This window comes from Aptenodytes patagonicus, chromosome 5 (assembly GCF_965638725.1).
Source record: "Aptenodytes patagonicus chromosome 5, bAptPat1.pri.cur, whole genome shotgun sequence".
NCBI lineage: Eukaryota > Metazoa > Chordata > Aves > Sphenisciformes > Spheniscidae > Aptenodytes > Aptenodytes patagonicus.
This window is the reverse complement of record NC_134953.1, coordinates 73561825-73577354: the sequence shown is the minus strand read 5'-3', so window position 1 is coordinate 73577354 and position 15530 is coordinate 73561825. Positions and strand designations below refer to the sequence as shown.

Sequence of the window (15530 nt, the reverse complement as noted above, 5' to 3'; positions counted from 1 at the left end):
CGCCATAAACTTCCCGTTCTGTAGCTCTCTGGTTTTGTAATTTTACTGAGCAACAGTGTCCCGAGTCCCCCGAAGACATTAGTGAGGGAAGGAGGGGAGGCAGGGTGTGAGCAGGCTGGCTTGAAAGTAGGAGCTGTGTTTTATTAGTATCATGTTAACGTAACGTACATTACAATGAAGGTAGTCTGCCTACAGTTGATGTTTTTAAATAAAATATTGCCCGTGAGTTTTATGGCTTAAAAATGCAAAAGGCGAGAAGAGAGCTTGTACTGCAGTCCTTCTGTCACTAGAGGCACAGGAGGGTGAGGGATGTCCCGGCAAAGCAGCCCGAGAGGCGGCATCGTCCCTTTCTGCCTTTGCAGGGTGTGCAGCAAGTGTCTGGGGGGGAACAGAGGCTCTTCTCTGCCCAGAGCTGCAGGCAGCTGCCTGAACACTTCGTGAGCTTGCAAGAAAAGGCAGGGCACTGCATATACAAAAGTTTCTACCTCTTAAAAATGTGTGGTTATAGAGAGAGACTGCACCAATTGCTTTATCTTTCATGTGCTCTTCATATTTTAGTGCTTGCTGCTTTATTCTCATTTCTTCCTTATGACTGTAAGCCTCAAATGGGAAGTTGGTGCAGAAGCAGGACTTGCAAAGCTGGCTCTTTCTTCGCCTTTGTCAGTTTGAGTTGAAGGAACAGTAACCAGAGATGGATAATTGCTAATGCTAACTGCATATTTTTCTTTAAAGCTTAAGAACTTATTAAAACTTTTCATTATAGTATTAGACTGCCAAAGTTATTTTCAGGTTGAAATGTCCCACCTAGCACTGTGATGGCTGATTTTTTCAATAGATGGCTCCCAGTTTGCTTATTTGTATTGAGATGTATTTTTGACTACTTAAAACTGTTGGTGTGTCTTCAAGGATTTAATCCCATTTCATGTATACCAGCAAACTTCTGTAATCCTACTGGGATGACACTTTTCTTACCTGGCAGTGGGAACCTTACTGGAACTAGTTGGGAGACAGAAAATGGTCAGAATTTACATTTTCTGCCATTACTGTTGTTATATATGTCTAGACACTTCAGGGCACTCTTGCAGGATGTGTTAGCTTAGCTAAAATAAGACAGACAAATCGACTTCTCTGAAAGCATGAATGAAACCTATTATTAGAGGGGAAAAAATGCTGGGTTAGTATAACCTCTGCCCGTGGGGCCCTTGTTATAAAATAACATGGGAGCAACCGGATGCTTCTCAGTGAAAGGCCAGTTATTGAGTGAATTCACTGTGAAGAAAAATACTCTCTTTGCTGTCTGTGACGATGGTCATTGCTCCTCGAGCTGGCCTGGTTCCAGGGGGGCTCTGGGCAGGTGCCCACGGGAGCAATTGCTTCTCCTCCCTGCCCATCCTCAGCACGTGGTAATGGGGACCTGGTGGCGACCGCTGGGTCTTGTCCGTGGCTTCCCACCAGACGGACTAGGTGGGGCCAAATCTTCCGAGTGATGGTCCTCGGCCATTTGTGCAGCTGAAGTCTGCAGGTTGGTTCCCACATGCCTCGGAGAGGCGATGGGAAGAGTTAAGAGCTGGGTGGTGATGATAGCTCCTGGGGTCCTGCTGGTACAGAGCTGGGTGGGAGCTGCTTTTCTGCAGTATCGGGTTAGTTAATATGAAATTAAACCTTCTAAATCCCCTTCTGAGAAGGAGATTGACATGCTTCTCAGTGTTTGAAATTACAAAATTTGGAGTCCTCTTGGCACAATGATATGCACACAGCAAGATCAGAAGGCAACAGCAGGTGTGCCAGCAGCTTGACAATTAACTGCAAGGAATCTAAGCAAAATCCATTTTAATGCAAAATCAACACTCTTGAAGGGTTTTTCGAAGTTTTTTATATTTATTTTGGTTGATAAAACTAAGATTTGGTGGAGGGAGGAGGAAATGAGTTGCTGAACTGCAAACTCAACTGAAAATTCAGAGCAGACCAAGCTTGACTGGGCGCTAGGGAAGCCAGGAGGTGCTCGCACCATTTACCACCATGTTCACATCGTGAGCGCCCTGTTCAAGAAGATACAAATCCCCAAATATCCTGGTTGAGGTATAATTATTTTTCACTACTTTAGTGTAGGTTTTCCTTTGAAAAGAGTTCCCTACCTTAAAATAAGCGGAGTATTATCCTTGCCAAAGATCTTTCAGCCTCTTTAGAATAGGGCATTTAGATTACTGGGGACAAAGTGAGTATCTTGAATGCTCTGTGTCAGGGCACGAACAAACGGCACAGAAACAGTAGTACAGTACAGAGTGAAACCTGACAACTCGGTGTTAAAGGAAAGGAATGCTACTGTATGGTTCGATTGTGATCAACTTATCTTCAAGTGGGTTTATTAGCAATTTAATGGAATATTGGTTATTCAAGAGCCATAATAGCCCCAGTTGAAATGTCCCTTCTGCGCCGTTTTCCCATACCCTGTGGAATGAGCAGAATGTGACAGTCGAGCTTTCAGCAGGCTTCATGAATTTTAAATACTTTTCAGCTGTGAAATGGGGCACATGGCGTGTGGTCAGGGGTGGACAAGGAGCTGGCAGCCGCTGGGGGTATTATGGGATATTGAGTGTCTGGGAGATAATGAATGCTTGGCTTATCCAGGTGCATTCTTGGCCCGCTGTGCATGTCCAGGCAGAATGGAATATATTTCTCTGTCCAACACTTAACAATTGATCATTTTGTAATTGTAAGCAGAAAGTATTTAGAACGTTACTTTCTCAGCATGCCTGTGTACAACTTAAATTTCATGTCATCGTCTTTATCCAGCAAAATCTTCACTGTTTTTCTGTAACAATGCATTCATGCCGCTTAAACTTTTCCACTAACCTGATTTTATGCTTAGTGGATCTTAGTGAGCCCTTTCTTCTCGTGACTTTAAATCACCATCTTTTTAAGCATCCTTTTTTTTTTCCTCCTGTGAATTTTTTATACCTGATTGAAATTATTTCCACTTGCTGTGGGTTGAAATTTCAGCCCAACTTTTTGTAGCAAGTGAGCAGGTTGCTGGCTCCCGTTTTGTGGGAAATGGTGTCCCTGCATTTTAAATGCTAAGTGGTGCAAGAGAGGAAGGGGAAACCCAGGTGTGGTTTACTGCTGGTGAGCCGCGTAGAGTTATTCTCATGTGCTTCGGTTCTGCTTAGCTATTAAAACACAACATGCTCCAAGGACATCCATATTAATTGTGTTTTTTAACTGCGTGTACCTGGAAGGAGGAGGTTGCTGCTTGACCTCCTGAGACCTGCCAGGCTGAAGCTCCCCTCCTGCGTGGCCTAGAAGCTTTTCTGGGACAAGAAGCCCCAGACACCACCTGCCACTTTCTGCTCCTCCTCCATGTTCCAGTCCCTCTCTGTGCTGCCCCTGGTCCAGCTCTTACCATGTTTCCCCTTCCCCATTAATCCCTAGTGGTGCTGTACTCTCCTCGACCGTGGGTCATTCTCTAGGGGCAATGGACATTTGGCACTGGGTACGTCAGCTCTAGGCACACAGTTTGTGACTATTTCAGTAGTAGGGCAGTAAGTGGGTTTGGATCCATAATTAGCAGTGTGTGGGCAATAACGAATGGGGTTATTATCCGTGTGGCCCTTTGTGAACTCCATGGTTCATAAGCTACCCAAACTCTGCCAAAAGATGCTCCTGCTTGGTGCAAGCTTTGGGTAAGGGTGAAACTGTCTCAGAGCTGCAACCTGAAAGCATTGGTGTGGGATCTGTGTATTGGGAGCAACTAACAAGTTACCTTCTGCTTGAGGACATGGCTTTGGGAGTACCTCGGTGTTCCTTCTTGGTCCTCCCGTGGCCTTGTTAGATGAAAAATTGTTGAGGACGAGCCATGCTGCATGCACGCTGGACGGCATGTCTGGCTGAGCAGGATGGAAGGAGCACCGTGTCTGCCAGCAGAGAGCGGTGCCGCCTGCATGCTGGTGGGTACTCCGGCACAGCCACTGAGACACTACAAGTCTGACTGATGCTACGGTGCTACTGCCCCACCGTTTGGGTAAAGACCTGGCCCTGGAGCTCCGTGTCGGCAGAGCGTGGCAGGGTAGGATCAACTGAAACTCCCAAAAAGGGTTTTCTGGGTGTTCTGACGTAACACTGTGTTTTCCATGTGTCATGATGCGCAGCCTAGTTTGATGTCATGCTCGGATCATTCTGAACTGAGCAGTGTGGATGCGATTTCTCCAGGTGCCTTGGGAGCAGCATATCCACCCACACCGTCCAGGAGTGTGCTGCTGAGCAGCTGGCGATTCGCTTCGGGGCCAGGCTGCTCCTGGTCTTCACCTTCTCTCCCCTTCCTGAAAGAGGCAGTGGGACGGACACAAAGGCCCTGTGTGGGCGGAAAGGGGGTTTGACTGCCAAAGCAAACTGTGGTCTGTCAGCTGGCAGGGGCAGGAATGGCAGGTACAGGGCGTCCTTAAAAGGCTGTGCTGAAGGCTGTTTGTGGGACAGAGCTGACCTTACTTGTCTTGCACTTAACACACTCTTACAGCGTGATCTGCATCAAATAGCAGTGCTGGAGCGTCTTGTTCTTCCACTGCTTCCCCACTGACCTCTCAAGAGCCAGGGCCCTTTCTGGTATCAACACTGGGAGAAGGAGTTGGAAACTCTGCCACAACCCACATCCCACGAATTTCTGAGATCAATATACGCGAGGGTGTGCATCTGACCTACTTAAAGCAAGAAAACAACCAGTAGTGGGTTTTTCTTCTCAAAACTGTTACAGTGCTGCTTTATTTTCTTTGAAGCGTCTGTAAGCCCGGAAGGGCAATGCTTATCATCAAGAGGAGACAGACTTTCCTCATCTCCAAACAGAGCAGATTCAGACAGGCAAGAACCTGGATCATGACCAACACTGGTATCTGGTTTTGCAAAACTGAAGTCTACCCTTTCCTGGCCCCAGATTTGTCCATCTCTATTTATAGCCTTCACCCGGAGCCTTGCTGAAAAATGCATTATATATTGACAGTGGCACTTTGTGAACTCAGAGCTAATGGCTCCAGAAATAGTCACCTTGGAGATACCATAGTCTAACTTCTGCATATATTAAGTCTGACATTTGCTTTGCACAGCTATAAATGATGGTTTAAAACACAATGAAGTGGAGACTGAAACCCAGTAATTGTGATTTACCACGCTGGAGAAATTGGTGGTGGATGTAAAATTTCAGGAGACAGCGCGGTAGTGTGTCTTGGGCTGAGAGCCATTTTTGTTAGTGCTGCGGTCGGTCTCTGGAGAACCGAGCTGTTAGCACTTAGAGCTGAGCTCTGCTGGTTTAGAAACCTCGTTTAATCTCTGGCTCATTGGATGCTCTTCTGTTCTCTGAATCTCTTTGCGCCCTTTCATTCGAAACAGGTCTGCAGACATCTTCCCCCTTTCACCAAGAGCTCGGAGGTGAAGGTGAACGGGTAATTGCAGTCATTAGGGCATGCCTGATTTGGTACCATCCACAACTTCAGCCGAGCCCCAGCTGTGCCCCTACCCATGGGGCATTTGGGAGCCTCTGTGGCGCCTTGCCCGTGGCCCTGCCGCCCAGCCCTGGCACCCTGCAGGGAAAAGCTGCCCTGCTCTTGGCAGGGGTGAGCCCGTGGCTCATGAAATCATTTCCCTGTTTCCACTGTCTTTTGAAAAGATAATTTCCTTCTTACCGTCAATAACATAAATTGCATAACATGGTTAGTGCACAGAAGACCAGTAAATAATTTAGGAAGCAGCCTCTGTTTAGAGTGCATCAAATACTAATATAGAGAAGGAAAAATCCCCGCACATCAGTTACAGTAATTGGTGGAAGGCACCAGTCCGGAGGGTAATGAGCTCCATTTTTAAAGCACGAGGAAATTAGATTCTTATAAATGTCAAACGCAGTTATTGTCCTCTTTCCTTGAAACAGAGCTGAGCTGGCTGGAGCCCATTGTGTCTCAATCAGCTTTGCTATGGATTAGACACATCCCGTCTCACACCAGGAATGTGCTTATTAGAAAAAATATCACTACACAAAGCATACAAGCTTTAACACTCAACCGATGTACTGATGGGTACATTTACAGTAAAACCCAATATCGTGTTACAAACCTTAAGCTGACCTGAGATAATATGATACAGAAATCTTCAAGGATACAGATGAATGTTTTCTTAGTGTGCTACAATTCTGACTACCTGGGGTTTTAGTTTTCAAATAAAGGAGATAAGTGAGGGAAGGTGACTTTTCCTCTTGGCTACTTACGAAGAAAGCAAGCAGTAAGTCGTCTTCATAGTGAATATGCTTGCAAGCGGGTCATTTCCAAATACTTTGTGTGTTTTACTGGTGTCTCCTGGGTAACTGTGGCTTCACAGAGGACTTTCTCCATTCACCTTTTTTTCAGTTCTCTCCTGGAAAAAAAAGCAAGAGGTGGTTGTTTGTTCATACATCAAAGCTAGCTCTGCGAATTAGTCTTTCATTAATTATAAAATCTCACCAGTACGTGTTAAGACTCCACACTTCAGAAAAATGGGTATCGGTTGTTTGGGGAGGATAAAATGTGAGGAGGATAGAGGCCTTTGTAAAATCAAACCCCTTTGCTGCATCCCTATTTTTAATTTCTTTCGTGACGATAACAGTCACTTGTCCCTCCTTAGCTAGAGGTTGTATCTAGTTTTCTCTCTGGGGTAGGAGCTCTGTTGGGAAGTGGCACAATCCTTCCTGATGTGGGAAGGCTTGAGGATGGAGCCAAGCTCTCGATTCCCTTTTGCAATGATGAGATACAGACTCAAGCTACTTGTGTGGACTTCACCACATACTAACCCAAACTCTGAATGATGCGGTATGCTGTTTCCAAGATGGTCGTGTGTCAAACACGTACTGTGGACATGCTATGTTGGAGACCCTACTCAGAACTGCTGCAGGATGGCTTTAAAGATGATGTGATGGGGGTAATGCGAGTCTGTGCTATCCCCTGTGCAGAAAACTCAGCTATATGCAAAAGCAGATGGGCTATTCATTTTTGGTTTTGTTTTTCCTGAATCCTGTATTTACAAGCTCTTTTTTTCCAGTTGCCTTTTTAATAATGTCAAGTCTTCCCTCTGATCTTCTCCATCTCAGTTTGTGCTCCTTTTTTCATTTCTGCTTCTACTGAATGAAGTTCCTGGTGTTGCCCATAGAAAACAAACGGTAACTTGAGACTTCTATTTTACACAAGCAATGAATATTGGAAGATATTCCTAGCATATGTCACCAGACGTGTGAACAGCACTTTCCAATTAAAACTCTAGGAATTTCTACTGGTTGCTTAAAAACCCTGCAAAACATTGAACTGTAGACTTGAATCCATTAACACCCACCATGGAAAAAAGATCCAGCTATTTATATGGCAGTCATTTTATTTATTTAAATTTGGTTTCATAAGCTAAAATGAGCTCCACTGTTGGGGAGAAACATCTTGAGCATCTTATAAGTATCTTCAAAGCCTGGAACAATCATGAAGCAAATTAAACTAGTTTTCTGTGATTTTGGATAACTTTTAGTTCTGATAACTTTCCTTAATGTCTGCACTACAGCTGCATCAACCCCTATAAATTAAATAAAGAAACAATTCGAGGCATCTCTGACGTAGCCTGGTGGTTAAATGGTAATCAGCAGCTGGTGATTAAAGCATACATATGACTCGAATGACAAATCCAAAGTCAGCATTTACCTTCCGCTATTCTCATTAGCTAGGCACTTTACTTAATTGGTACTCTAGCGCAAGTGTTATTAATTGGCCATTCTGGCCCAGGGATGTGAAGTGCTGCTGCCTCCCTGCCTGCCTCTCCCCAGGAAGCTCTGTGGCCCTTTGCCAGCTGCACTGGAGTCACTTCTCAGGGTGGCGGAAGCATTTTGCGTGGTTGTAATGCTCAGGTAAAAAGTAGGTTTCCCACCTACCGGAGGGAGCCCACGCACAGCTCCGTGACTGCTGTTTGTTTGCTCTGGTCACAGGCACGTCTTCTTGCAGGCAGATTCATCTTCGGGCTTTCATACCCCCTCAACCTTCCTCACACAGCCAAGATGCACGCTGCTTTTCTTTTCCCTTCAGTAATATGCCTCCTGACCATTAAGTTTATTAAACTATTAACAGGCACAAATTTTCTAGCCAGCGTGCCTAGCTTGCTTGCAATATTTGTTGCACAGTTCCTGGCCTGGTTAGGTCTGCAAGCAGCCTGGCAACACACAGAGGCACCTTCATGTCTTCTCTGTAGGCTGCCCAGGTTTTACATGTTACCCCTCTCAGATGGTCTTCTGTAGTCCAGAGAGGCTTTTGCTTTTGGCTTTCCCCGCAGAAAGCGGGTAGGGTCGTCCTCTGCCACCGTAACATCCACAGCTCTGCTGATGCTCCAGACTGGTGGGGACACAGTATTGGGGAGGAGGACAGAAGCAGAGCAGGTGCTTGGCGGGGGCAGCTGCTGGCTTGGCAGCTTCTGCAAGCCTAGACAGCTCCCCCTGGGAGCTCCCAGTCAGCAGCATGTCTCCTGAGAAGGCTTTCTCTTCTTGGTGTTTTGGTTTTGGAAGCTGCTGGAGGGGGTGGATTAATTGGAGATAGGTGACCACACAACAGGCTGGGTAATCCTGTTTTTTCCTGTGGGTTGGCCTTCTGCTTTAAGTAACCCCATCGGATGGGTGTGTTTGTTTATTCCAACTGCCTGTGGCTGGTGTACTCATGTGTCAGGGTGTCCTTACGCCCAGTCATGAGTTTGCTTGTCTGCTTCACACTGGCACAAAACAGTGAGTCTACGTGCTCTTGGATTGGGAACCTCCTTATATAATGCTGCAACTGTATTACCCCATATTACACAGTTGTTTTCTTCTTTGGGGTCTGATGGCTCTTAAGCACGTAGCACCTGCACAGTAAAAACTACTGAGCTTCGCAGGCCAAAGAAATTATTCTGCTGTCAGCATACGGATGTTACAAAATGTTGCTGTGTTTGTGCAACAGTCAGTTTTCCAGTATTAACTCAGCTGTTGCCCATTTATTTTTAAAATACCACATGGGTCCAGTCCTCCTTATAAAACTAATTTTAAAGATCACTGAAGATAGAGCAACAAGACTGAGAAAGATGAAGCCTTACTACTAAGCCTGGAGGCTCAAGTGCCAAGTTTTAGCCTGAAGTCATTTTAGCATCAAGTGAAAGACAGAGGAGCAAAAAGAAGTGTTAATAATTGTAAAGGCCATGCTGCAGGCTTGCTCCAGTCTGCGTGCCAAAGCCTTAGATGGGATTTCACGTGGGGAGGATGAGTCCCTTGGTCTCGGGAAGCTCCCGGGTACAGTATACTGTGTTGCAGTGTAACCTATTAGCATTCTCTAGATGGCACAAAGACCTGTCTTCATGCCGTTCAACTTTAAACTGAGGCACCTACTTTAGCAGCGTGCTTGTCCAAGTTTTTTTCTGTAGAGTGACTGGAGAGCGAGGACATGCTAGAGAGAAAGAGGCACCCTCAGAGAGCAGATCAGTCTTGGATAAGATGATGCCCCCAGTGTATCCGTTATAGACCCAAGTCAGCTGTGCTGGCAGCCCATGGAGACCTGCTCTTGCCTTTTAGGCCTGGGCTTCAGGGTTAATGGGATGACTCTCAAATACCACATAGCCATGGAAATTGAGCAGAAAAAGTGGGCTTAGGTGGATCACATCTGCCCCCTCCCTTATTCCCTGAAGCCAGCACCGCTCTTAAGAAGGTATGGCAACCAAGGCATGTGCTGCTATTGCTCTGAGGCTGCTGCAGCGAGTGTGAAGGACTAATCACCATCACATCTCCTTTCTCTGCCGTGACAGGTGTAGTTTGGCAGAGCCCAAGAGCAGGGCTGCTAGAGTTGCTTCTGTTGGTATATGGTGCTGGAAGACAAGTACCGTGTCACCTGCTTTAGCTTCCTGTGTTTCTTCTAGAAACTTAACGATTGATTTATCATGTTAAATAGATAAGTGACCTGTGGGACATGCAAAAATCAGAGCTGTCTAACAGGTCTTCACCGAGTCTTCCACGTTAGTTAATGCTTGCTGGGCACCTCTGGTTAACCACGGTGAGGAGGTTTCACTGAACATGAAGACGCTGCTGTGCAGGATCAGGTTCACAGGTTTGGATGAGCTCATGTTTATATTGACATTCTGCAAGCTGTAGTCGTAAGCTTTTGGTGAGCGGTTGGTTGCGTGTAGGTGCTTTTTTTGGCTTACAAGGCACCAAGACGGTGCTTGAACATAGCGAGCGTTAGCCCCTTTTACGGATGGCCAATAACGTGAGCCTCTGTAGAAACAGGTTCTGCTCTAGGCATCATCCCATCACTGGGAAAGAGGAAACCTGCTGAAGCTGCATTCCCCGCTCCTGTTATGAGCTACTTTCAGCAGGAAATGGGCTCGGCAGCCCCAGGCTCCCTGCCCCGAGCTCCCTGCCACGTGTGCGGCTCTCTGGGGTGAGCAGCCAGCCGCACAACAGACAGACATGACAGGTCTTGTAATTCTGTAGCAAGGTAGCTCAAAAATGGAAGAAGAACTAGTGCTCAGTAAAGTTGCAAAACTGTAACGAAAATGAACATTTACTTATTTGGGGATTTTTGTTTTTACCCCCCTGACTGAAGAGGGGCCTGGGGTAGAGCTGCCACCTGCATGGCTGGTAGAGCCATGTCTTGTGTTTGAGCAGCGTGGAAGGAGAGAACGTCACTCCTGCTGGTCCTTATTCCTGCTCAAATCGAAGGGACAGGATTTGCAAGAGAGGATATTACTGTGTAGAGGGACCAGACTTAACACGCGTTTTGGACCCGTCATCTGTCTCCTCTGGGTGCTGCATGGTTCCTGTGCAAAGGCAAGAGCTCAATCACTGCCACTAGACACTCCATCCCCTCCAGACCACAAAGGCCTCTGGAGAGAGTTGGGGAACTGCGGTGGGCACAGACACAAAGGACCCCGCCGTCCGTCTTGTTAAAGGACTTTAATTGTTATTAATGAAATGTATTTCTGGTAGGTTTTTTAAGTTTTTCAATGATGCAATATATTCTAAACAGCTTTCTTTTAAACAGGTTGAAGCCATGAAGAGAGTACTAGAAAGTCTCAACCTCAATATAGTAGAGATGGTAGATGAAAATGCAACCTTGGATGGTGGAGACGTCTTATTTACAGGTATAGTAGTAGTGAATTTGCTGTTTACATATTCTGACTGCCTCAAAGACGGCATGTTATCTGTCGTCTGCATAATAAAATGTCATTCGTGCGGTTTGTTAAATCAGTTGTTTACTAAATGTCATGAATGTAGCGGAGAGATGAATTTTCAAGGCAACCCTCGATGTCCTGCTTTTAATGCCTGAATAAATGAAGAAGCAGTACACACAGTACAAAGAGCAGCACTGTGCATACAAATTTTATTTTAGCCTGTAAAGTGCCAATAAGAAAAATGCTTTCAGTAGTCAACTGCCTGCAGTTGTTTCATATTTCTTATTACAAGCAGCTACGTTCACCAGACTCATTTTCAGGACTTGTAAAAGCTTGATGCAGACAATTGTCACTAGTTCAATGAATCAAATGCAAAAAAAAGCACTTTTAGTTTATGGAGAAAGTGGTGGAGTTGCCTGCCAGATGTCATGTGCTAGACAACTTATATGCATGGTTGACTTCAAAGATGAAGATACTGACTGTGTTTTTTATGTCATTAAACCCATTAAGCATTTTCTCACATCGGCTGTGCACACGCTTGCTCCCCGCCTGTGCTGAATGAGCCTGTTTATTTTGATCAGCATCACAGTAGGCTGGCTGCTTGCCTTAGTTCACCGAGGGGGAAGAAGGGTCTCAAAAGAGGCAGACCGGGAAGGGAGGCCTTTCTAATGCAGTGCAGATCCAGCACTGATTTCCTCTGGAGCTGGAGGATGCCGGTGGCTGCAGAGCTGCCTTCGAGGCCCGAGGAAATCTCAGAGGGAGGGGGAAATGGTCAGTCAGTGCTGTACTAATCCAGCCCAGCTGTTCTCTTCCCTGACTTGGTGACCATTGCAGAGCTTTAGAAGAGGAAGCTATTTATGCTTCTGGTGAAATGTGTCTTCTGGAAAAAGATAATTGCTTCAAATTATCAGCTCACAATTGCTCACAATTGCAGGTTGCATTCTTCTAAGCTGAATTTTCAGTTTTACTATTCAACTTGAGAAAAGAAATATAGAAAATGATACCCATGAAAGATTGCTTCAGAATGGCTCTAAAGCTGGCCTGTTTTTAAAATGTGTATGTTCTGATGAAGGAGCTGATGTGGTGATTTTTTTGGATGGCTTAAAAAAACAAAAAAAGCTGTAATTGTTTTGCCTTTCATTTTTTCATTCCAGGCAGAGAATTTTTTGTGGGTCTTTCCAGGCGGACAAATCAACGTGGTGCAGAAATTCTGGCTGACACATTTAAGGTTTGTAGATTCATTCATGCCACAGGAAATATAAGCTATCATCCACTGAACCAATTTAAAAATTATACTGGCCAAGATGTTCGTCACACTCAAGTGCTTTATTTAGGACTTACTAAAAAAATAAAAAGGTACAAGTTACTGAAAAGGTTTGAGCATCCTGTAAAGTGACAGATGCTGAAGTTGGATGTGAAATGTGAGATCACTGCATAAAAGTAACTTGGATAGTGGGAGGCTGTTATTATTTGAGAGCATATCAACACTCACGTTCTTAATGTTCTCATGTATCAGCAACGTGTTCTTATTGCTGGTCCCTAGAGAGGTTTTATGTACGTACTGTTTAATTACGCATTTTAAGGTATTTCTTTACAGTTGCAACAGTAGTAATATTTGAAACATGTTCTGGATTCTACTCCAGTGTACCAGACAAGACAAGCTGGTCCAGAGAGGGGTATGTCATACTTAAACAGTTGACACTGTGCCCTGGGATACGTTGCTATTGTTAATTTGCAGAGAGTAAAATTAATTATGGAATGTCTCAATATAATTATGGAACTAGGACAATTTAAAAATATTTATAGCAACCATTCTTTGCTCCTATACAGGATTATGCTGTCTCCACAGTCCCTGTTCATGATTCTTTGCATCTGAAGAGCTTTTGCAGCATGGCTGGACCAAACTTGATTGCTATTGGATCAAGTGAAGCTGCACAGAAAGCCCTCAAGGTAAAGCACATAAGAAAATTTTCTAAACAACAAATTCGTTTTTTTTTGTTTTTAATCTCTGCTCAAGCATGCTGGAATTTTAAAATAGATATAGATGAATGAAAGAGGAAATCTGTACATCTCAGGGTCTCCTGTATGTGCAAACCATAAAGAATGTTTATATCAGGCAAAAGAACAGTGATGTTAATTTAGCTTTAGCTATCTTCAGGAAATAAATGGATTATACAGTTTAAAATGGATTATGCAGGTTATTACTTACAGCTTTGTTGACTAAAAAAGGTGATAATTTGGTGATAGGAGGGAGGAAGGAGATATCAGCAGAGCAGTAGGAGACGTTTACTTCAGATATTGCCATGAGGAAACGTGGCTTTTAAAATTGCCAGAGGGGAAGTAAAAGTTTTGGCACGAAGGAGGAGGGAGAGAGGTCTGATCCCTGTTGCGAAGATGACCTGTGTACACATTTTGCAGTGTGGACTTTCTGGATAAGGTCGGTAAGTAACTCCAGCCGCAGGGACCAGAGTCCAGGACTCCCCATCCCTCCTTCCTCCATCACCTGGCTGCAAAGTCAAGTTCCTTCCCGGTCACGCTTTTTCCTCTCTGGTCCCATGAGGGTCTCATAACAACGTGGCTTCAGCAGAAGGGAGGGAGAGTAGTCTCACCCCAGCCTTGCCAATAATTTGAGTCTCTAAACATTTTCCTTTAAATTAGGAGGTGTGGGTTTGAACCCTCAGGCTAAGAGGTCTCATGAATCTGGGTCTCTCTTTGCTGGCAGACTTGCAAACCAGTAATCTGTTGTATAGCAGCTAAACACTGTACTACCACCAACATCCTCAATGGGAAATGTTTATTGCTCCTGTGGTTTGCACTGGGGACAGTGGCTTTCCTGCCTGCTGGGTGTGTTCAGAGCAGATCTACCAAATTAATTTTTTGGGGGGATGTGGGCACAGAGATACCTGAGGCCATGAATCTCCTTACGCACATAGGCAACGAGACAGCTCGGCTGAAGGATCAGCATCCTGCATGCTCCTGCATGGTAGCACAGCTGCAGGCACTGATGCTTTGCAGCAGAAACTTTGGCTGGGGCACCAAAACAGCAGAGTGCAACTGAGACTTTACCTGAAGTGAAGCTTGAGGGCGTTTGTCCCTCTTGATAAATTAGGACCAACCATCCTGCATGATTTGGTTTGAGATGCAGGTAAGCCAGAGCATGTCTGAAAGCATTGCAGCTAAGTGTCTTAAGCATTTTTATCAGGACTTGCCTTCAATGGTTAAACCAAAATCTACTTTTCAGTGATGGCAGCAAGTCCCAAATTTTCAGCTTATGATTATACTGATTTTTTTGCCAATAAATAAGAACCTAAGTGCAGGCTTTGCTCTTTGGCTTTACAGAAGCCTCCTTGATGCAACGTGATCACTAACGCATGGAGGAAGCCAGCTGTGTGTCCCTTATAGTAAATGAAGAGGTGTGGAGATAGTTCTGCTTAACTAGTGAGAAAATTCTCTGAAATCCGCTCAGTTTAAATGCAACTTACGCAACCCGACTCATATCTCTTGCCCCGGTTCTAAAGCATGAATTATTTTAAAGAACAGCACTGCTATTGGTGCCCAAGGCTGCTGATCTGAATCTGTGCCGGGCAGAGCGTTTACAACAGAAATAGTATGTAACTCTGAAATCAACACCCCTGGCCCCCAAAGAGCTTAGGAACCCATTCTGCACGTCTTATACACCTTCTTGGCTTCAGTAAGCTAGTGATATTTATTACTTTAAAACATCCTTAAGTATTTGCAAGATGGAGGCCTGAGAGACTTCTTGTCCTTACTGCCATGCTGCGATACTTCATTGCACATTTGCATTTCAGATCTCTCACATTTTCCTCATGGGCATAGTCATAGGACTTTTCATTTCCCAGCAGCATCATTTTTACTATCAGAGTTTGGCAGAGATTTGGTGGGTATTTTTTTCTTTTTTACCTTGTGACAGTTCAAGATTTAAAATTTCTCAGTCCCCAGCTAAGATAAAACCAACATTTCAAATCCCAGAATCTCCCCTACTGGACATGGGTTGAATTATGGAGGCCAGGAAAGTGCAGTCTTGGCTGGCTTAGACTTGCAGCCTGGCAGCAATTAAGGGAATAGGATAGCAGCCTGATTGCTCCGCATGAGCTTAGGGGAGCTCTTAAACAAGAGGACGGTCCCTTGGCTTCCCACATAGTTTCAAGTGGCTTTAAGTTTGCTCATTCATTTGAAGAAGCTGTCAAAGTTACTCTCTTACTAGAAATCACTAGTGAAGCTCTGGGAGCACGTTCCCAGCTTATCACCAATGTCTTCTCCTCTGAGAAACTTAACGACAAATGGTTTTGGTTGTAAAGGTCTGATGCTGTGAGATTGATTTAGTCTGGGATGGAAAGTGCCCTGCA

General features: G+C 44.9%; 1 protein-coding gene across 1 annotated transcript in view; it reads left to right on the top strand.

The window, feature by feature from the left end:
• The window catches only part of DDAH1 (dimethylarginine dimethylaminohydrolase 1), a 67030-nt gene that overhangs the window by 32006 nt on the left and 19494 nt on the right, over positions 1-15530 (top strand). The window contains exons 2-4 of the mRNA XM_076340536.1: positions 11034-11133; positions 12318-12391; positions 12994-13113. Of these exons, the coding sequence (XP_076196651.1) occupies positions 11034-11133; positions 12318-12391; positions 12994-13113 (294 nt within the window). The remainder of the gene's footprint in view (positions 1-11033; positions 11134-12317; positions 12392-12993; positions 13114-15530) is intronic.